The sequence below is a fragment of the Actinia tenebrosa genome, unplaced genomic scaffold, assembly GCF_029948245.1.
Source record: "Actinia tenebrosa isolate PJP-AT-01 unplaced genomic scaffold, QUT_ActTen_1.0 PGA_scaffold4__44_contigs__length_22323623, whole genome shotgun sequence".
In the NCBI taxonomy this organism is placed as follows: domain Eukaryota; kingdom Metazoa; phylum Cnidaria; class Anthozoa; order Actiniaria; family Actiniidae; genus Actinia; species Actinia tenebrosa.
Window position 1 is genome coordinate 9,377,459 of NW_028292581.1, and position 15,015 is coordinate 9,392,473.

At 35.8% G+C, this 15,015-nt stretch overlaps 1 protein-coding gene across 2 annotated transcripts; it reads right to left on the reverse strand.

Moving 5' to 3' along the window:
• Nucleotides 1–35: 35 nt before the first annotated feature.
• Nucleotides 36–13,445, reverse strand: LOC116296745 (protein O-linked-mannose beta-1,2-N-acetylglucosaminyltransferase 1). Of its 2 annotated transcripts, none has more exons than XM_089036613.1 (9): nt 13,382–13,445; nt 7,308–7,432; nt 6,611–6,790; nt 5,348–5,663; nt 4,717–4,988; nt 4,142–4,315; nt 3,740–3,807; nt 2,721–3,014; nt 36–1,910 (listed from the first exon to the last, which is right to left on the reverse strand). In XM_089036613.1, the coding sequence occupies exons 3-9, from the start codon at nt 6,716–6,718 to the stop codon at nt 1,583–1,585; spliced, it is 1,560 nt and encodes a 519-aa protein (XP_088892739.1). In that variant the 5' UTR covers nt 6,719–6,790; nt 7,308–7,432; nt 13,382–13,445; the 3' UTR covers nt 36–1,582. The 2 variants fall into 2 exon arrangements, with proteins under 2 accessions (XP_088892739.1, XP_031560683.1); XM_031704823.2 differs by lacking the exon at nt 13,382–13,445 and adding an exon at nt 12,187–12,555.
• Between the last annotated feature and the right edge of the window lie 1,570 nt (nt 13,446–15,015).

Consider the following 15,015-nt stretch of genomic DNA (forward strand, 5'->3'; position numbering starts at 1 on the left):
ATTTAATAATTTGAATTTTGTTCTTTTTTTTCTTTTTATTCATTAATCCGATAATGTAAACACATGAGCAATTTTCAATTACTTTATGAATATACCGCTTCTTTAACTTTGGTATAATGTTATTATCTTGAGAATAAGTATTTGTCTGAGTTCTGTCTTTTTACTAGAACCGTTATCCAAAGAAATGAGCCGAGGGAACGACACGTGATCATAAATTAGAAATAGGAATTTCCAGTACATTGTTACCTCGAGCTAGTAAGTGAGTGATAGGGTGACACCGAACCATCCTAAAATGACTTGTGGATTTATCAATGCAATCAGTGAGTTAGAAAGGTTGAAGCCGCTGTCACGAAACAGTTCTGGGTTCTTAAGAGAATGAAAAAGTTGCCAAGACGATGTCTATCTATTTATGTCTTTCTAGCATATTGTTGACAATTTTAAGTAACAAGAAATATTTTTTTTAAGAAAAACAACTGATTATTTGCATATTCGATTAGCATTTTTAACCGTTCATTTGCGTAATGGCAATATGAAGAAAAAAATATTTTTCTAGCGTTTGGGGTTTATGGACCAAAACGGAGTGGATGCCTCTTCAATGACCTCAAAAAAGACCTGCAAATCATACCTGTGATTTTGAATTGCATATAATTAAGGGTTTAATCATAAAACCTATGGCAATTGAGTTATAAGGAATGAATGTATTTATATACGTTTTACTGACACTACCTATACGGACAGCTAGGTTTAGATGTCAGGTTTAATTATTCTTCAATTTTTACTCCTTTGAAAAACTAAACAAATCCGTTAGTAAATTACCTGGGTCAAAAAAAAGTTCAAAACGTGGAAAGTGGGAATTATCAAAGTACGAAAAAAATGTTTTTTAAAAATCAACTTGTGGACATTGCCTTTTTCCTGATATAGCCTGCTGGGCGTAATGTTTACCCATTTTACGTGTCATTCTTTGGGTGTCACTTTGTTGCTTAACGTATGAGAAACCCATAAATTCATTGTCAACAGGCAGTCGTTGATCGCTTGGGTCCCGACAATTTCCAATAACATGAGACATACTTTGACTTAACTAGACCCTGTCCGCCAGTCTCGTGAAACGCATAAAACAGTGTTGACATTGTAGATAAATCTCGTTTGTCACGTGTCAATTTTCCCCATAGCAACAAGCACGTGGTGGGCAAGCTAACTTGACCTTTCTTGACAACCAAAGAGCGTGACTGGCCTACTGCAAGGACAACCTTCTTTCGGAAAAGTTTTTTCGACCATTACATATTTTCCCCGGTATATTAAATTTCACTGGCTCCAAATCATTAACATAGTTGACATTTGCTACCAAACAATTTTTCTTAAAGTATACGTTATATCAGAGATTAACCAGATATATTTTCCTTGAGCATGTAACATCGCATCTTTTTTTCCCCCGACAGTAATCAAATATATGGGGTTGAACCATCTTTCAACGAATTTAAAGTTTACTCCGCTTCCTCCTAGGGTAACGCATGAAAAAGTAAACTGATATCGTTTATATATTTGCTATGGTCTTCTTTACGTAATTTTTCAGCGTAAAAGTTAGCTAGACATCTTCTTCTTTGGGTCTTTTCTCGGTTTTTGGCATGTCAATAGGTGCAATATTATCTGGTTTAAAGGAGCAATACTTAGAAGCAGGACATCCAACCACAATGATATGATTCTTTTTATACCACAACCTGAACATGCTGTTGTGAAATCCTCTTGCATCAAGATCCCATATTCTGAAGCATCGAGCAACATTGGTCCACGTTTGATAGTCTCGCTTGTGTTTCATTGTAATATAAAACAAGTAGGTCTTGCCTTTAGTGTTTGGGACAAAGTTCTTGAGATCTGAACACGGAGTTTTCTTGTGGTCCAGCAGTGTGGCGGCACTGAAGAAACAATGAGAATGGTAAGATTACTAAGGGTGAAATTAATGTATTCATTATTATGTGAAAGAAGTTGGAATAAAAACCAAATTTAATGTAAAACATTAAGTAATTTAGTTTAGCTTTTAATAGTTAACCTAATCAGTTGTTTTTACAGGCCAATTGATGCAGTTCCCTTTAAAAAATGTTTGCGGTTGTACTCATATTCATCGCTTTTCGTGTACAACCAATAAACAAAAAAATGATACTCTAGAAAATGACGTGTTTTGTACCAAACCTTTTTACTGATACGGCAGCCAACCTAAAGTATGGGGTGCGCAGGGAGGAAATGCAGAACTATCTGTAAAGCATAGAGTGCCGAGTCATAGTTCTTTTTCAAATGATTTTGCGCTTTGATGTTTTACATATCGGTCAAACTACCAGCAAATTCTATGTTTTTTTTAAATGTTTTCCTCATTGGTTAACGTAAACGTACTAAAGACACCCTTACATTTCAGTTGTTGTCGGCTATTAAATGTTCTCTTCCCTCGGCATCCCATAATCTGCATTTTTAGGCAGAAGTGGCACTGACTAACTTTACGCATTAATAAAGCAACACTTAGTAACATTGTACTTGGGCGTAATATAATAAGACGTAGCACTATAGCTATTAATGAAATGCATGATGGAGAAAGAGATATAGCTTTCGCATCTCTGTAGAGTATCACCAACATGACCGCAACCGAATAAATCTTGTCCAAGTTAAATATAAAGCAACTTTTAGATAATTCAAACGTTGAATTACTATTCAAGTAAAGATTGTGGGCCGCTTACCTTATGAGTCTATGTATTTCTTTTTCATAACTTTCTTTGAACATGAGGTCAGCATTGAGCTTGACGTTAGCTTTTTTGTTAAAAGCATGCTTTTGAAAATAATCAATTTGAAAACCTGGACCAACGTTCAGTCCTTTTGCGCCAAAATGATAAGTCCTTGAAATATCTGGGATTATACATTCACGGCCTTTAATCTGTTGATCCATCCTTGTCCACATGTCCCAGTCAAACAGGTGTTGAGGTCCGGGCCATTTTTTCTCAAGTTCGCCCTTGTAGATTTTGCGACTCAAAACCCTGTGCAAAAGAGACAGATGGAATCAACTTATACCCATTACACCTGGGAGTGCGTTAAGGTTTTGTCATCACAGGTCACTTCTCTGAAAAATGAATAGACCCGGTTTATTTTTAGACATAATTACGCCACGGTTAGTGACTACTGCAAATATTGATTTTAGTTAAAATGAACTACTGTTGGATTACTAAATACATATTTTGGCAATATATATTTTCTGCTAATTTCATATTTTCACCTTATAACATACTTTCATCTCAAGACACTCATTTTTAAAGTTTTTTAATTGGCAGGGCCTGCAAGCATTTTTTGTCCGTCTTCAAGGGACCCTGGGCTGAATTCATTAGTCATTCAGGTGATGATCATGAATGGTCCATACGTGACTTCTCGACGCCTAATTGTATAGGTTTTAATCAGCACGACTTGCAACCAATAGAGCGTTTTCACTCACGTGAGGAGGCAGCCATAAACAATAGAAACTTTCTGCACAATATTTGAATAAAAATAGCTCGTTCAATTCCCGGAGGATAGAAAATGTATTGTTTTTGGTACCCCATGATAACCGCTGTGACGTCACGTGAAAACGCTCTATGGAAGCCCAGTGGGATAACATATAAGTTAAAACATATATCGGTCAATGAGTTTTTCTCGCGTACAAAGTTAAACAGCATCTATCGCACAAAGTTGGCTCGATTCATATCAATAATATTGTTACGAATAATATTACCATCCGAGGCCTGGCATGGTCTCTATTCTGTACAACATGCTTGGGTCATTAGCTGCATGGTCGTAGCCCTAAAATTAAATAATCATCAAATGAATGCCTCCCATCATGATAGTGGGTTAAACAACATTAGGATTGCATCATCTTTATTATGTCCACGCATTCACATAATACAGTCTTCTTTAGCGGGAATCCAATAGTATTTTGCCTTTGGTTTCCCTCAGGTAAGGGCAATGAAACCGAAGACTATCCCATGATTGTTATTTGGATTACTTTTCTCTACGCGTTATGAATCAAAGGCGTTATGTTACCTTGGATCGGAGCAAGTAAATGCAACCAGATCAAAATCGCTCACCAGCTTAACTCATTATTCATTTCTTGTCTATTAATAACCACACGTTTTACCTGATCATTCCAAGCTGATATACAAAACAAACTCTCGTCTTTCTCCAGAACAGGAAGGAGCTGTTGGAAAAAGCTTAAGATGTCCACCGATATTTCGAGATCTTCTTCTAGAATAATCAGATACTGTGCTTCTGGATTGTTGTCAAATGATGTAGATAAGCTTCTCTTGTAATGCTGAAAGCCAAAATGATTTTTTAAAGAGTTGAATCAGCTTTAATGTTGAAAGGTGATGTTTGAGAGAATACAAAATCAATTGACGATCTCAACTTTCCAATGCACAAAATTCATCAAATGTTGAAACCGCCATTACAGCATTACATTGTGTGGGGCGGCTCCATAATTCATGCAGATACAAGTTTAAGATAAATTTGCACATCAATTAAAATCGAAAATAAAAGGCAAAAGTCGTCAACAAGAAGACAAAAGAACTCATAAAAATATGTGTGAGACACAGGAAGGACATCTATGACTGCATTAACCCAAAGCAGTTAGGAGAGAGAGAAAGGAAATACCATTTTCCTACCCATGATACCCACTGGTATTTATGCCGAAAAACAAGTTGATCAATTACTTACCTGAGCTATTCTGCCATTCAGCCTACTGACGGGCTCATGTTGAACAACCTTTAATCCGAACAACTCAGCCACAGCAACTGATTGGTGATATACTAACCCATCGATATATACTGTTACCATGGATGCATCTAAACCAATCACCTTCCGTAGAGATTTCAGCATACGGAAGAAATAGTGGGGTCTATTACCAACCATGACAGCAACTGGAAGGTGTAGCCTGCTTCCATCTGGAAATGCTGGTGGGTCCATGTTAATGTCCTGTGGGTTATCACCTAAATGGCATGAAATTTGAAAACGTCAGCGTCATAATCTTAGCAATCGTTGTATAAAGCCCCATAGCAAAAAAATAGAGGTGTTGGATGATCACGTACCATCAGTCATGTTAGATGACAATGAGATCATTAACCAAATAACCTAGGCTGCAATAACCGGGTTTCGATATACCAACAAAGACAAATCATAAATTAGTAGTCTTATTTTGAATTTATTAATTTCAATAGAAAGTGTCTCTTGGGAAATGCCATGCCAACATATCACGTATGTACGTTGATTTTATAATCTTATCAAAATGATCATATGCATAATTTGTACTATCAGCAGAAAATGTGTGATTTTTCAATGGTGCACTTACATAAGCAAACCCCATGATATCCTTCATACAGACTACAGAACTTGCGCCTTCGTCGACTCGTTTCACTGTTTCCCCAGTCACAATGAACACTGTCCTCTTCTGATATAAATGTTGTCACCAGATCTATAGGACTTGCCCAAGTGAACGGCTTCTTGTCAGATATTTGGAAGGATTCCGCTAGTACCCGAGCACCTGACAGCTTTTTCTGGATCACCATAGCCCACATGTCTCTCCATCGCAAGCGATTTATAAAACGACTTCCTAGCTTGGTAAAATATTTACGAGTATCGTTCTGAAGATTATACGATGCTTCGTCCTTAAATTTGTAAAACTTAAAGTAACATAAGGAAATATACAAAATAATAACATATTAAAAAAACAACCGACCATTCAACCAACCAAACAACCGACCATTCAACCAACCAAACAACCAACCAACCGACTAACCAACCAACCGACTAACCAACCAACCGACTAACCAACCAACCGACTAACCAACCAACCGACTAACCAACCAACCGACTAACCAACCAACCGACTAACCAACCAACCGACTAACCAACCAACCGACTAACCAACCAACCGACTAACCAACCAACCGACTAACCAACCAACCGACTAACCAACCAACCGACTAACCAACCAACAAACCAAGTTATTCACCTTGGGAACAAGGGTGCGCAAGTACATGGAAGCGAGGTCATAAAAGCCTGATTTCTCTACACGATCGCAATGCATCATGGCGTCAGTGCGAGTTCTTTATCAGGTATCAATTTCTTGAAGCGCAGCTTGAAACAGATAACTACACGCATGTAAACTTAAGTTTATTTACTAATTAGGCCGTTATGACCTCGTTTGCATGCTCTTGTCCTCTGAAACACCAAGCGTGTTTGACGGTCCAATTAAATGAAGAGCTCTATCACCACCTCATCAATCAGGAATAGACCAGTTTCGAGTTCCAAATTACCGCTGTCTTTCTTGATTACAGACTCGTTTACTCAGGCTTAGCATCGAATCGGTGTCTAATTACTCGCAAATACCAACGGTAAAGTAAAGAATGCACGACTTCAACAATACGAACACTTTGAAACTTGACGGACCTTGACTGGAACACGTGAATATTCTTCACAAAATCGAGGCTAAGCCTGAGTGAACGTGTCTCTAATCAAGCAACACAACGGTAATTTGGAACTCGAAAAGGGTCTGTATTGGTCAAAACGGCAAAATCTACTTTAGACTTCCTTTACAAATACTTTTAATTACCTTGACAATGAAACATAAAATTCTTCCTACTGTAATATCCTCTACAAATTTCACTAAATCCTCAGAATCTTGTTTACTGACAAATGTGTTGAAGTTTCGAGAAGCCATTTTGGCGCCAGTCTTTTGATTAAGGACGACAACATTGAGGCCGATGTAGTTAACGTGATTGGCACTGAAAATCTGTTAAAGAATTTTATATACGAACCAATTAGTGTATACTTTAATTCCTGGACAACTACTGAACGTACGTTTGAAAGACCTTCCAGGATTTCTACATTTCTATTGTGCAATCCAATTAAGATTTTCCCACTTTGCCTAAGACGCAAGATTTGTGTTCGCATTTCAACCTACAGGATTTCTCATTAGCATAATATTTTTCTCTACTCTAGGATCCGGCTCAACCAAATATTCTTAATAAGTGCTTATTACTTCAAGATTTTTCATGGATTTTTTTGGTCATTGAACAGCTCCCCTTATCTTTGTAGAATTTATACCTGAGAATATTGCCATAGACACTTTAACTGACATAGCTCATAAAATGAAACCCACTTTATTTGTCGAAACCATGTACAGGCGTTTTTCGCTCAAATCTGTTGTCCTAGAAACACACTTTGATTGACATCTCTACAAACACTTCAATCCAGTGCCTGTTGATGAGATGACTGGCATATTTGCTAAAAATATGAAAATTACATACGGTTTTATTGTTGACTGTAACAGACACATTCAACCTGCTGGAATAAACTTCTATGTTAAGAACAGGATTTTCTTTGTTTGGCACGACTCTGTGCAGAGAATTCTCTAGTACCAGGCTATCTACATCTATAAACAAAAAAAGATTTCAATATCACGAGATATGCGGAATTCCACACTAAATTTCATTAATTATGAAAAACATATCAATTTTCTCGAGTGAATATTCCAGGATTCAATTGAGCAAAGATTGAAAATAGACTCCATTTACAGAGAAAAAAAAACCAAGATAAAATAATATGCAAAACTTAAAGCGGGTTCTTGGGATTTTCCTTGGATAGGACCTTTCGGCGTGGGTGTAATGTTTTCCCATTAAAGATCACTTGTCATTCCCTTGTGTATCATTTCTTTGTTAACGGTTGAGCATTAGAAGACGCATGAATATGGATACAGCTCAAAAAAGAATTTTATTCTCAAGAGAAAGACAAGTGATCTGAAATGGGAAAACGCCCGAACTGAAAGGGTTTATCAATTCGGCTTCGAAAACATGGTATTCTACTTTTATATTAGCCCACTCATGGAGAGAAAATTAAAACCCGATGCTAATGACACTTTGCACAACCTTTGATATTTTGATGATTTGTTAATATGATCATTATTTTGTACAGTTTTTTTTTTTCTCTCTCTCTCTCTCTCTCTCTTCTCTTTCTTTTTCCCTTAAATAATCATTGTAAAGTAGCGGTAATTAAGCCTGAATTTCATAATGATCATGCAGTCGCGCGAAAGGGAAGCTGTACTCGATGATAACAGTGATGGCAGAAACCCACATTGTAAAGTTTAGCAGTGATAATCCGTATAAAAAAACACCACTAAACCTAGAAATTAAAGCGAGTTTCATACCAGATTTTCTAATAAATAAGCAGCTTAACTCTATAGCTATACTTCTATAGTCGTCTGCTTTGTTGACTTCCAAACCCAAACATTTGGGGCTGTGTTTGTGATGGAATTACTATGACAATGAGTACAGCGGTAGCTTCATTTTCACAACCAAATTAAAATGAAAACACAAAAAAGTATTGTATGGATACCGAGATCACGAGACGGACTACCTATTACTGAACATTCGATCGAACTGCTGAATTAGTATAGGTAATAGGACTACATGCTGTCCGATTTGGAAATCCTTGGACGAAGAAAATTCCGAGGACTGACAAAATTGAAAGAGGCCGACGTGAGGCCGACGTGAGGCCGAGTCCAATTTGGCAGTCAGAGGATTTTTTTGAATCCAATTAATATTCCAAGTTGGACGACATGTTACTCCTATATTGCAAATTAATTATATCATCCCAAACTATACTTGACTGATTCCATAAGTCATAGTTTTCCCTCGAAAGAATACGAATGGAAACGATCCAAATTAATCTTTAATTTGGACATGAAAGAGTATTTGAAAATAATACAATAGTTGCTTATATGGGATTATAGAGTGATGATACAATTACTATGGCAATCGTTATGATTTATTAGGGAATCTTAGACTTTGCACTGAGCTATATAGATTTCTGAGCCTCATTCATTTATTATTATACCGATGTGGTTTTCAAGGGCAACTTTTTAAGAAAAAATGAATGAAGAAGAGAAAGAAGTGGTACGTTCAGGCGATAGCGGTTAATGTCTGCAATTTTGATTTTAAAAGTTTATCCGGTGTTTCGATATATTTCATCATTGATCATTTTATAGTAACGATAAAAGAAGAAGAAGAAGTAACTAAATAATAAAATAGATAAATAGGATTTAGCAGTGGCATTTCCACAGAGTGGTTCTTCATCCACTGTAATTCCAAATAGGAATTTAGGAGTTGAATTTAGAAGAAGAAGAAGAAGAACAAGAAGAAGAAGAAGAAGAACAAGAACAAGAAGAAGAAGAACAAGAAGAAGAACAAGAAGAACAAGAACAAGAACAAGAAGAACAAGAAGAACAAGAACAAGAACAAGAACAAGAACAAGAACAAGAACAAGAACAAGAACAAGAACAAGAACAAGAACAAGAACAAGAACAAAACAAGAACAAGAACAAGAACAAGAACAAGAACAAGAACAAGAACAAGAACAAGAACAAGAACAAGAACAAGAACAAGAACAAGAACAAGAACAAGAACAAGAACAAGAACAAGAACAAGAACAGACAGAACAAGAACAAGAACAAGAACAAGAACAAGAACAAGAACAAGAACAAGAACAAGAACAAGAACAAGACACAAGAACAAGAACAAGAACAAGAACAAGAACAAGAACAAGAAACAAGAACAAGAACAAGAACAAGAACAAGAACAAGAACAAGAACAAGAACAAGAACAAGAACAAGAACAAGACAAGAACAAGAACAAGAACAAGAACAAGAACAAGAACAAGAACAAGAACAAGAACAAGAACAAGAACAAGAACAAGAACAAGAACAAGAACAAGAACAAGAACAAGAACAAGAACAAGAACAAGAACAAGAACAAGAACAAGAACAAGAACAAGAACAAGAACAAGAACAATAAAAAGAACAAGAACAAGAACAAGAACAAACAAGAACAAGAACAAGAACAAGAACAAGAACAAGAACAATAACAATAACAATAACAATAACAAGAACAAGAACAAGAACAAGAACAAGAACAATAACAAGAACAAGAACAAGAACAAGAACAAGAACAAGAACAAGAACAAAACAAGAACAAAACAAGAACAAGACAAAACAAGAACAAGAACAAGAACAGAACAAGAACAAACAAAACAATAACAATAACAATAACAAGAACAAGAACAAACAGAACAAGAACAAGAACAAAACAAGAACAAAACAAACAAGAACAAAACAAGAACAAGAACAGACAAAGACAAAACAAGAACAAAACAAGACAAGAACAAAAACAGAACAATAACAAGAACAAAACAAAACAAGACAACAATAACAGAAACAATGAAACAAGAACAAGAACAAGAACAGAACCAGAACAAGACAGAACCAAGAACAAGAACAAGAACAAGAACAAGAACTAAGAACAAGAACAAGACTCACGGAACAAGAACAAGAACCAGAACAAGAACCTACGAACAAGAACAAGAACAAGAACAAGAAGAACAAGAACAACAAGAACAAGAACAAGAACAAGAACAAGAACAAGAACAAGAACAAGAACAAGAACAAGAATACACACCAAAAAAATTAGAATATAAAAACAAAAACTAAATAGTAGCACATTCAGTCTTACTAAGCTCGGTTTCCTTGTGAACAATAATGCTCACACGAGAACGAAGCCCAATGTTACCACGTGAACGTCGCTGTAAACTATCAGTTTGTTATACAGGGTGCCGAAGAACTATACGTTTAAAGCTACGTTTCTTTAGGAGAAAACTTTCATGAATTAACTTTTGCTGTAAATAACTTAAAAGATATATACAAATATAGAAAAGAAAATGAAAAAGAAAAAGAAAATAGAATTAATTTAAGAAATTTTAGAGTTTGTAGCTTTTCAATGTAAGAGGAAAAATGAATGAATAAATAGGATTTAGCCGTGGTATTTCATCCCGAGAGAAATTCCATTTGGAATTTACAAGTAACTTATATACGACATTGAGTCTCATGGTGGAAGTCAAGCAGCGCATCCACTTTGTGCCACCCGTGTGTGTTTTCCCAGGAATAGGAAAAATATTGGTCTACAATTGACTTTAAATTCGTTCAAGTAAAAGTATAATTTATAAGATATAGTGCTTTTTGAAAATGAAATTCACGATAGCTTAATGAAGATGATTTGTTTGAAAAGCACTAAAGACTTTCAGAACCACGTTTAAAAAAGCAGCCGCGCGCTGAGAGATCACTAACGTTCAATCAACAAACTACGGCTACGAATCGTAAAAAAGCAGGGCAAACAAGCCACCCCTTTGGTGAATGCAAAGGCATTATTTAAGCACATACTGAGCCCCACTGAATTCGAATTGACTGATGAATACGATTAAAGTAAAAAATTAAGACCATCAATGAATTTCATAATTGAAACAGTCTTTAGGCTTATTATTGGCAAAGCACGGCTAACTTTCAGTTATAACTTATATTTTATTATATAATTACCAATTAAATATCTATTTTTCTCTATTTCGAAAAATTGATATCTTCACACGTGAAAATAACATGTTATTTTCACGTGTGAAAATAACACCATTGCGATGGCTATTTAAAAATACACGGAAAGAATGGCCTGAAAAAGCCAAAACATACTTCATTGATAATTATATAATAAACAGAATATTACATGGGCGCTTGGAGATACGAAATTTTTCTTCGAGTGTTGAAAAGATCTCTCACGAGTGAGCGTAGCGAACGAGTGCGACATTTTCAACACTCGAAAATAAATTTCGTATCTCCAAGCGCCCATGTAATATCCTCTATATAATATTATTAGAATGTTTTAATTCTAGACCCACCACTGAAACTATTTATTTCCCTGAGTGAATTATGACCATAAGTGACCCCCCTTTTCTTTCTGTTTCGTTTTCTTTCTTTCCATTCTTTGACGACCTCAATATATATGATTTTTTTTCTTTTTCCTTCCAGGTTGATAAAACTAGGTCATGTTCCAAACAGCAAATCATATATACTGGGTGTTCTGCAATCGAACATTTCTACCGATCCGTCAATTGGATCAATAGCCGTTTGGAAAGCTTTTCCTTGAATTTGACTTTGACACGTCTAGTCAGGGTTCGCTTTCATCAATCAAAAATTTACTTTAGGCTCAGCCCGTTTAAACGTTAGAAAACATGCCGCGTCTGGACTGAGTCTTTAGGTTAAAAGAAACATGTTGACAGACGCCGGGTTCATCTAAGGATTATTCATCTTACCTGTGTTGTTTTCCTGTCTTGATGCTACGTTGATATATCTTTCTTGCTTAGAAACTTCTATTTCCAAATTACTCTTCATCCAAGGAAAAATCTGAGTATCTTTTGCGCATTCTCTCGTTTGCATTACAAAAATTAGATTTGCAGCAAAAGTTAGAAAAAGTGCAGAAATAACCAAAAGTCTTATAAAACGTCCACCCATTTTAAGGTGTTCAGCATTGAACTAAATTTTATATTCCTTGTAAATAAATAAAGCCAAGACCTTAATTTAGGTGATAATTCTTTGAGTGTAGCTTCATGTTGTCATGACGCGGATTACATTTGACTTATTAAAACAATAGTCTATGTTTTTTTACTCTTCTCTCTCTCTCTCTTTTTTTTTTTTTTTTTTTTTGTATGTTTATGTGTTATCCCAATCATGAAAATCAGATCATTACCAACTATGCTGACAAGGTACACAGTTAGAGCCGTGGTATCATTCAGTACAGCAATATAATTATTAAATGAGGCTGAGCACGAAATCGTAGATTATCACTTTAAGTCCAAGACCGTATTATCTACCGAAGTTATAGGCTAAGAAGATTAAAACAAAAAGCATTTGATTTATAATTACTTAAAGTAGACTTTACCAAAACGGTGTAGTTACTACAATAAAATAAAGACGATTTCTAGTAAAGGGCAAAGGGGGTGTATTTTTTGTTCGATGACAATAAATTAAAAGCTATTAAAAAATGGGTGATTTTAAAATGTTTCGATCTTTCAGCGACAAAACATATGGTTGGGTCAGGAATTAAAAGAAGGACAAAAAGAAATAGAAAAAGAAAAACTGGGCTTACAAATGTGCCGGATTAAAAACAGTTCGACATGGCTAATCCTGGACTCATAAAATTGGGGGTTTCGTATTAAAAACAAACGATCAAAACATTGATTTGCGGCTTTTAACTAGATATCAGTATTCTACGAAGCGTTTCCATTGTGGGCTATTGTAACAATAAATGGCCGATAATAGCCCCTTTTCAGCTAACAGTCACTTTTCTGTACTGGTGAGCAAATTTTTTTTTTTAAATTTTGAGTTGGAGATTCTTTTTAGCTACTTGTAAAGAACTGAATCGAATGAAACGATGTTTAACCAGTATGTTACGAAATGCAGTTTTACAACAATCTCTCGAAACAGGTTGTAGAAATTTTGCTTGCTTACCAGGATATTTCACACATGATGTTCATTCAATTGCTCTCAGTGAACAAATCAGCACGTAATTACTGAGCTGCAAAGGGCCTATTATGGTTGTATGTCATATATACATGAATTAACTATCTAAAGCCTCGACATCAGGTCAAAATTTCAAGATCCCAAACGTGGCATTTTCGTTGTCTTGACTACCAACCTGTATTGGTGGAAATCCGCCACGCGTATGAGGTTTAATTGGACGTTTTTGTTATTCGTTTTGGAGATTCGTTTTATTTACATAATATACAGACATTAGATCTTCTTCAATTTTTTTTCTATTTTTTTGCTGGCGTCGAAGAGCTGTGAACCTTCTTTCCGAACAACACTTGGCCGTGTAAACTTTAGGAAAAATCATGAGTTCTGGGGAAGAAATGCTTCTTGAAGTCGAGATTACTTCATCTAATCCGTCTTCATGTGCACCGTATGCTCTGATCATCACAAACACCGTACTTGTGAGCGTGGTTTGTCTTCGACCAGAATTTTACAAAATCAAAACCGCAGTTCTAGCCATTCTCTTTGGTTCAGATAGTATTGCGTTTTTCATTGGTATGATGAACAGTATGGACTATTTAACAAGAGAAGATCATTTGGAACGACAAAACAAAGGGAATCAAACTTGTTTGATTTATAGACTTCAAGCCAACGTTATCGCTCTTCTCTTTAATGCCGCTCTAGTCATTGTCGTGAACCAAAGGACGAAAAAGCTCAAGTCACCAGAAAAAGTACCAGTTACTTTGTCTAATGTTCTGTGCGTGTTGTTTAACGGGATCGCTTGGTACATTCCAAATGAAATCAACAGACAATTTCACTTTTCCATGTATATCACGGTACAGGGCGATTGGATACAAAGTGAAATCTGGGGATTAGACTTGATCTTCGTGCTCTATTTCTACCGGGGTATTTTTATTGGCTTGTCATTTATTAGTGACTATTTGAACGCCAAAAATGAAGAAGACGATGAAAGAGAACTGAGATATATTTCATATTTATAGAGCTTATTTATATATTTTATCAGTATTTTGTTTATTTATAGTATATTTTTAGTTTATCGTATAAAAGAAGAAAGATTCCTTAAGCTGGAGGGTGGGGGAGATTGGGGAGGGGGGATTCATTATCGGGACGACGTACTGTCGCTAATTTTATGCACTACCCGCTAAAAGTATAAGAGGTCACGTGGCATCACCCCCCTTACATGGGCTTAGCGAGGTCTCGATCATAGGAGGGAAATGTGCCATTTCCCGCCCAATCCACAGAAACCCGGATGCCTTCTCAAATCGAACAGTTGTGTCAAAATAAATAGAAGTGAGAGCACCTCGTGATATTAGTAAGAATGTGATTAAATATGGAATCGAATATTGATTATGCAAATGAAAATATTTGTTTGGCTTGAAATCTCTTGTTAGAGCAGTTGTTGATTTTTCTGAAATGGGTGAAGATCAAGTCAGAGTTAGTGCCCTAATTTTTCTAGGAGTCTGGAGTTTTTGCCTTCCATCGATCATTCAAATTTTCTAGCTATATTGTGTTAGTAGTATTTTTGATTAACGGAAGCCGCTGGGTTGGTCAATAGACATAGTGAAACGGGTGAAATAATGAAAACTGGGTGC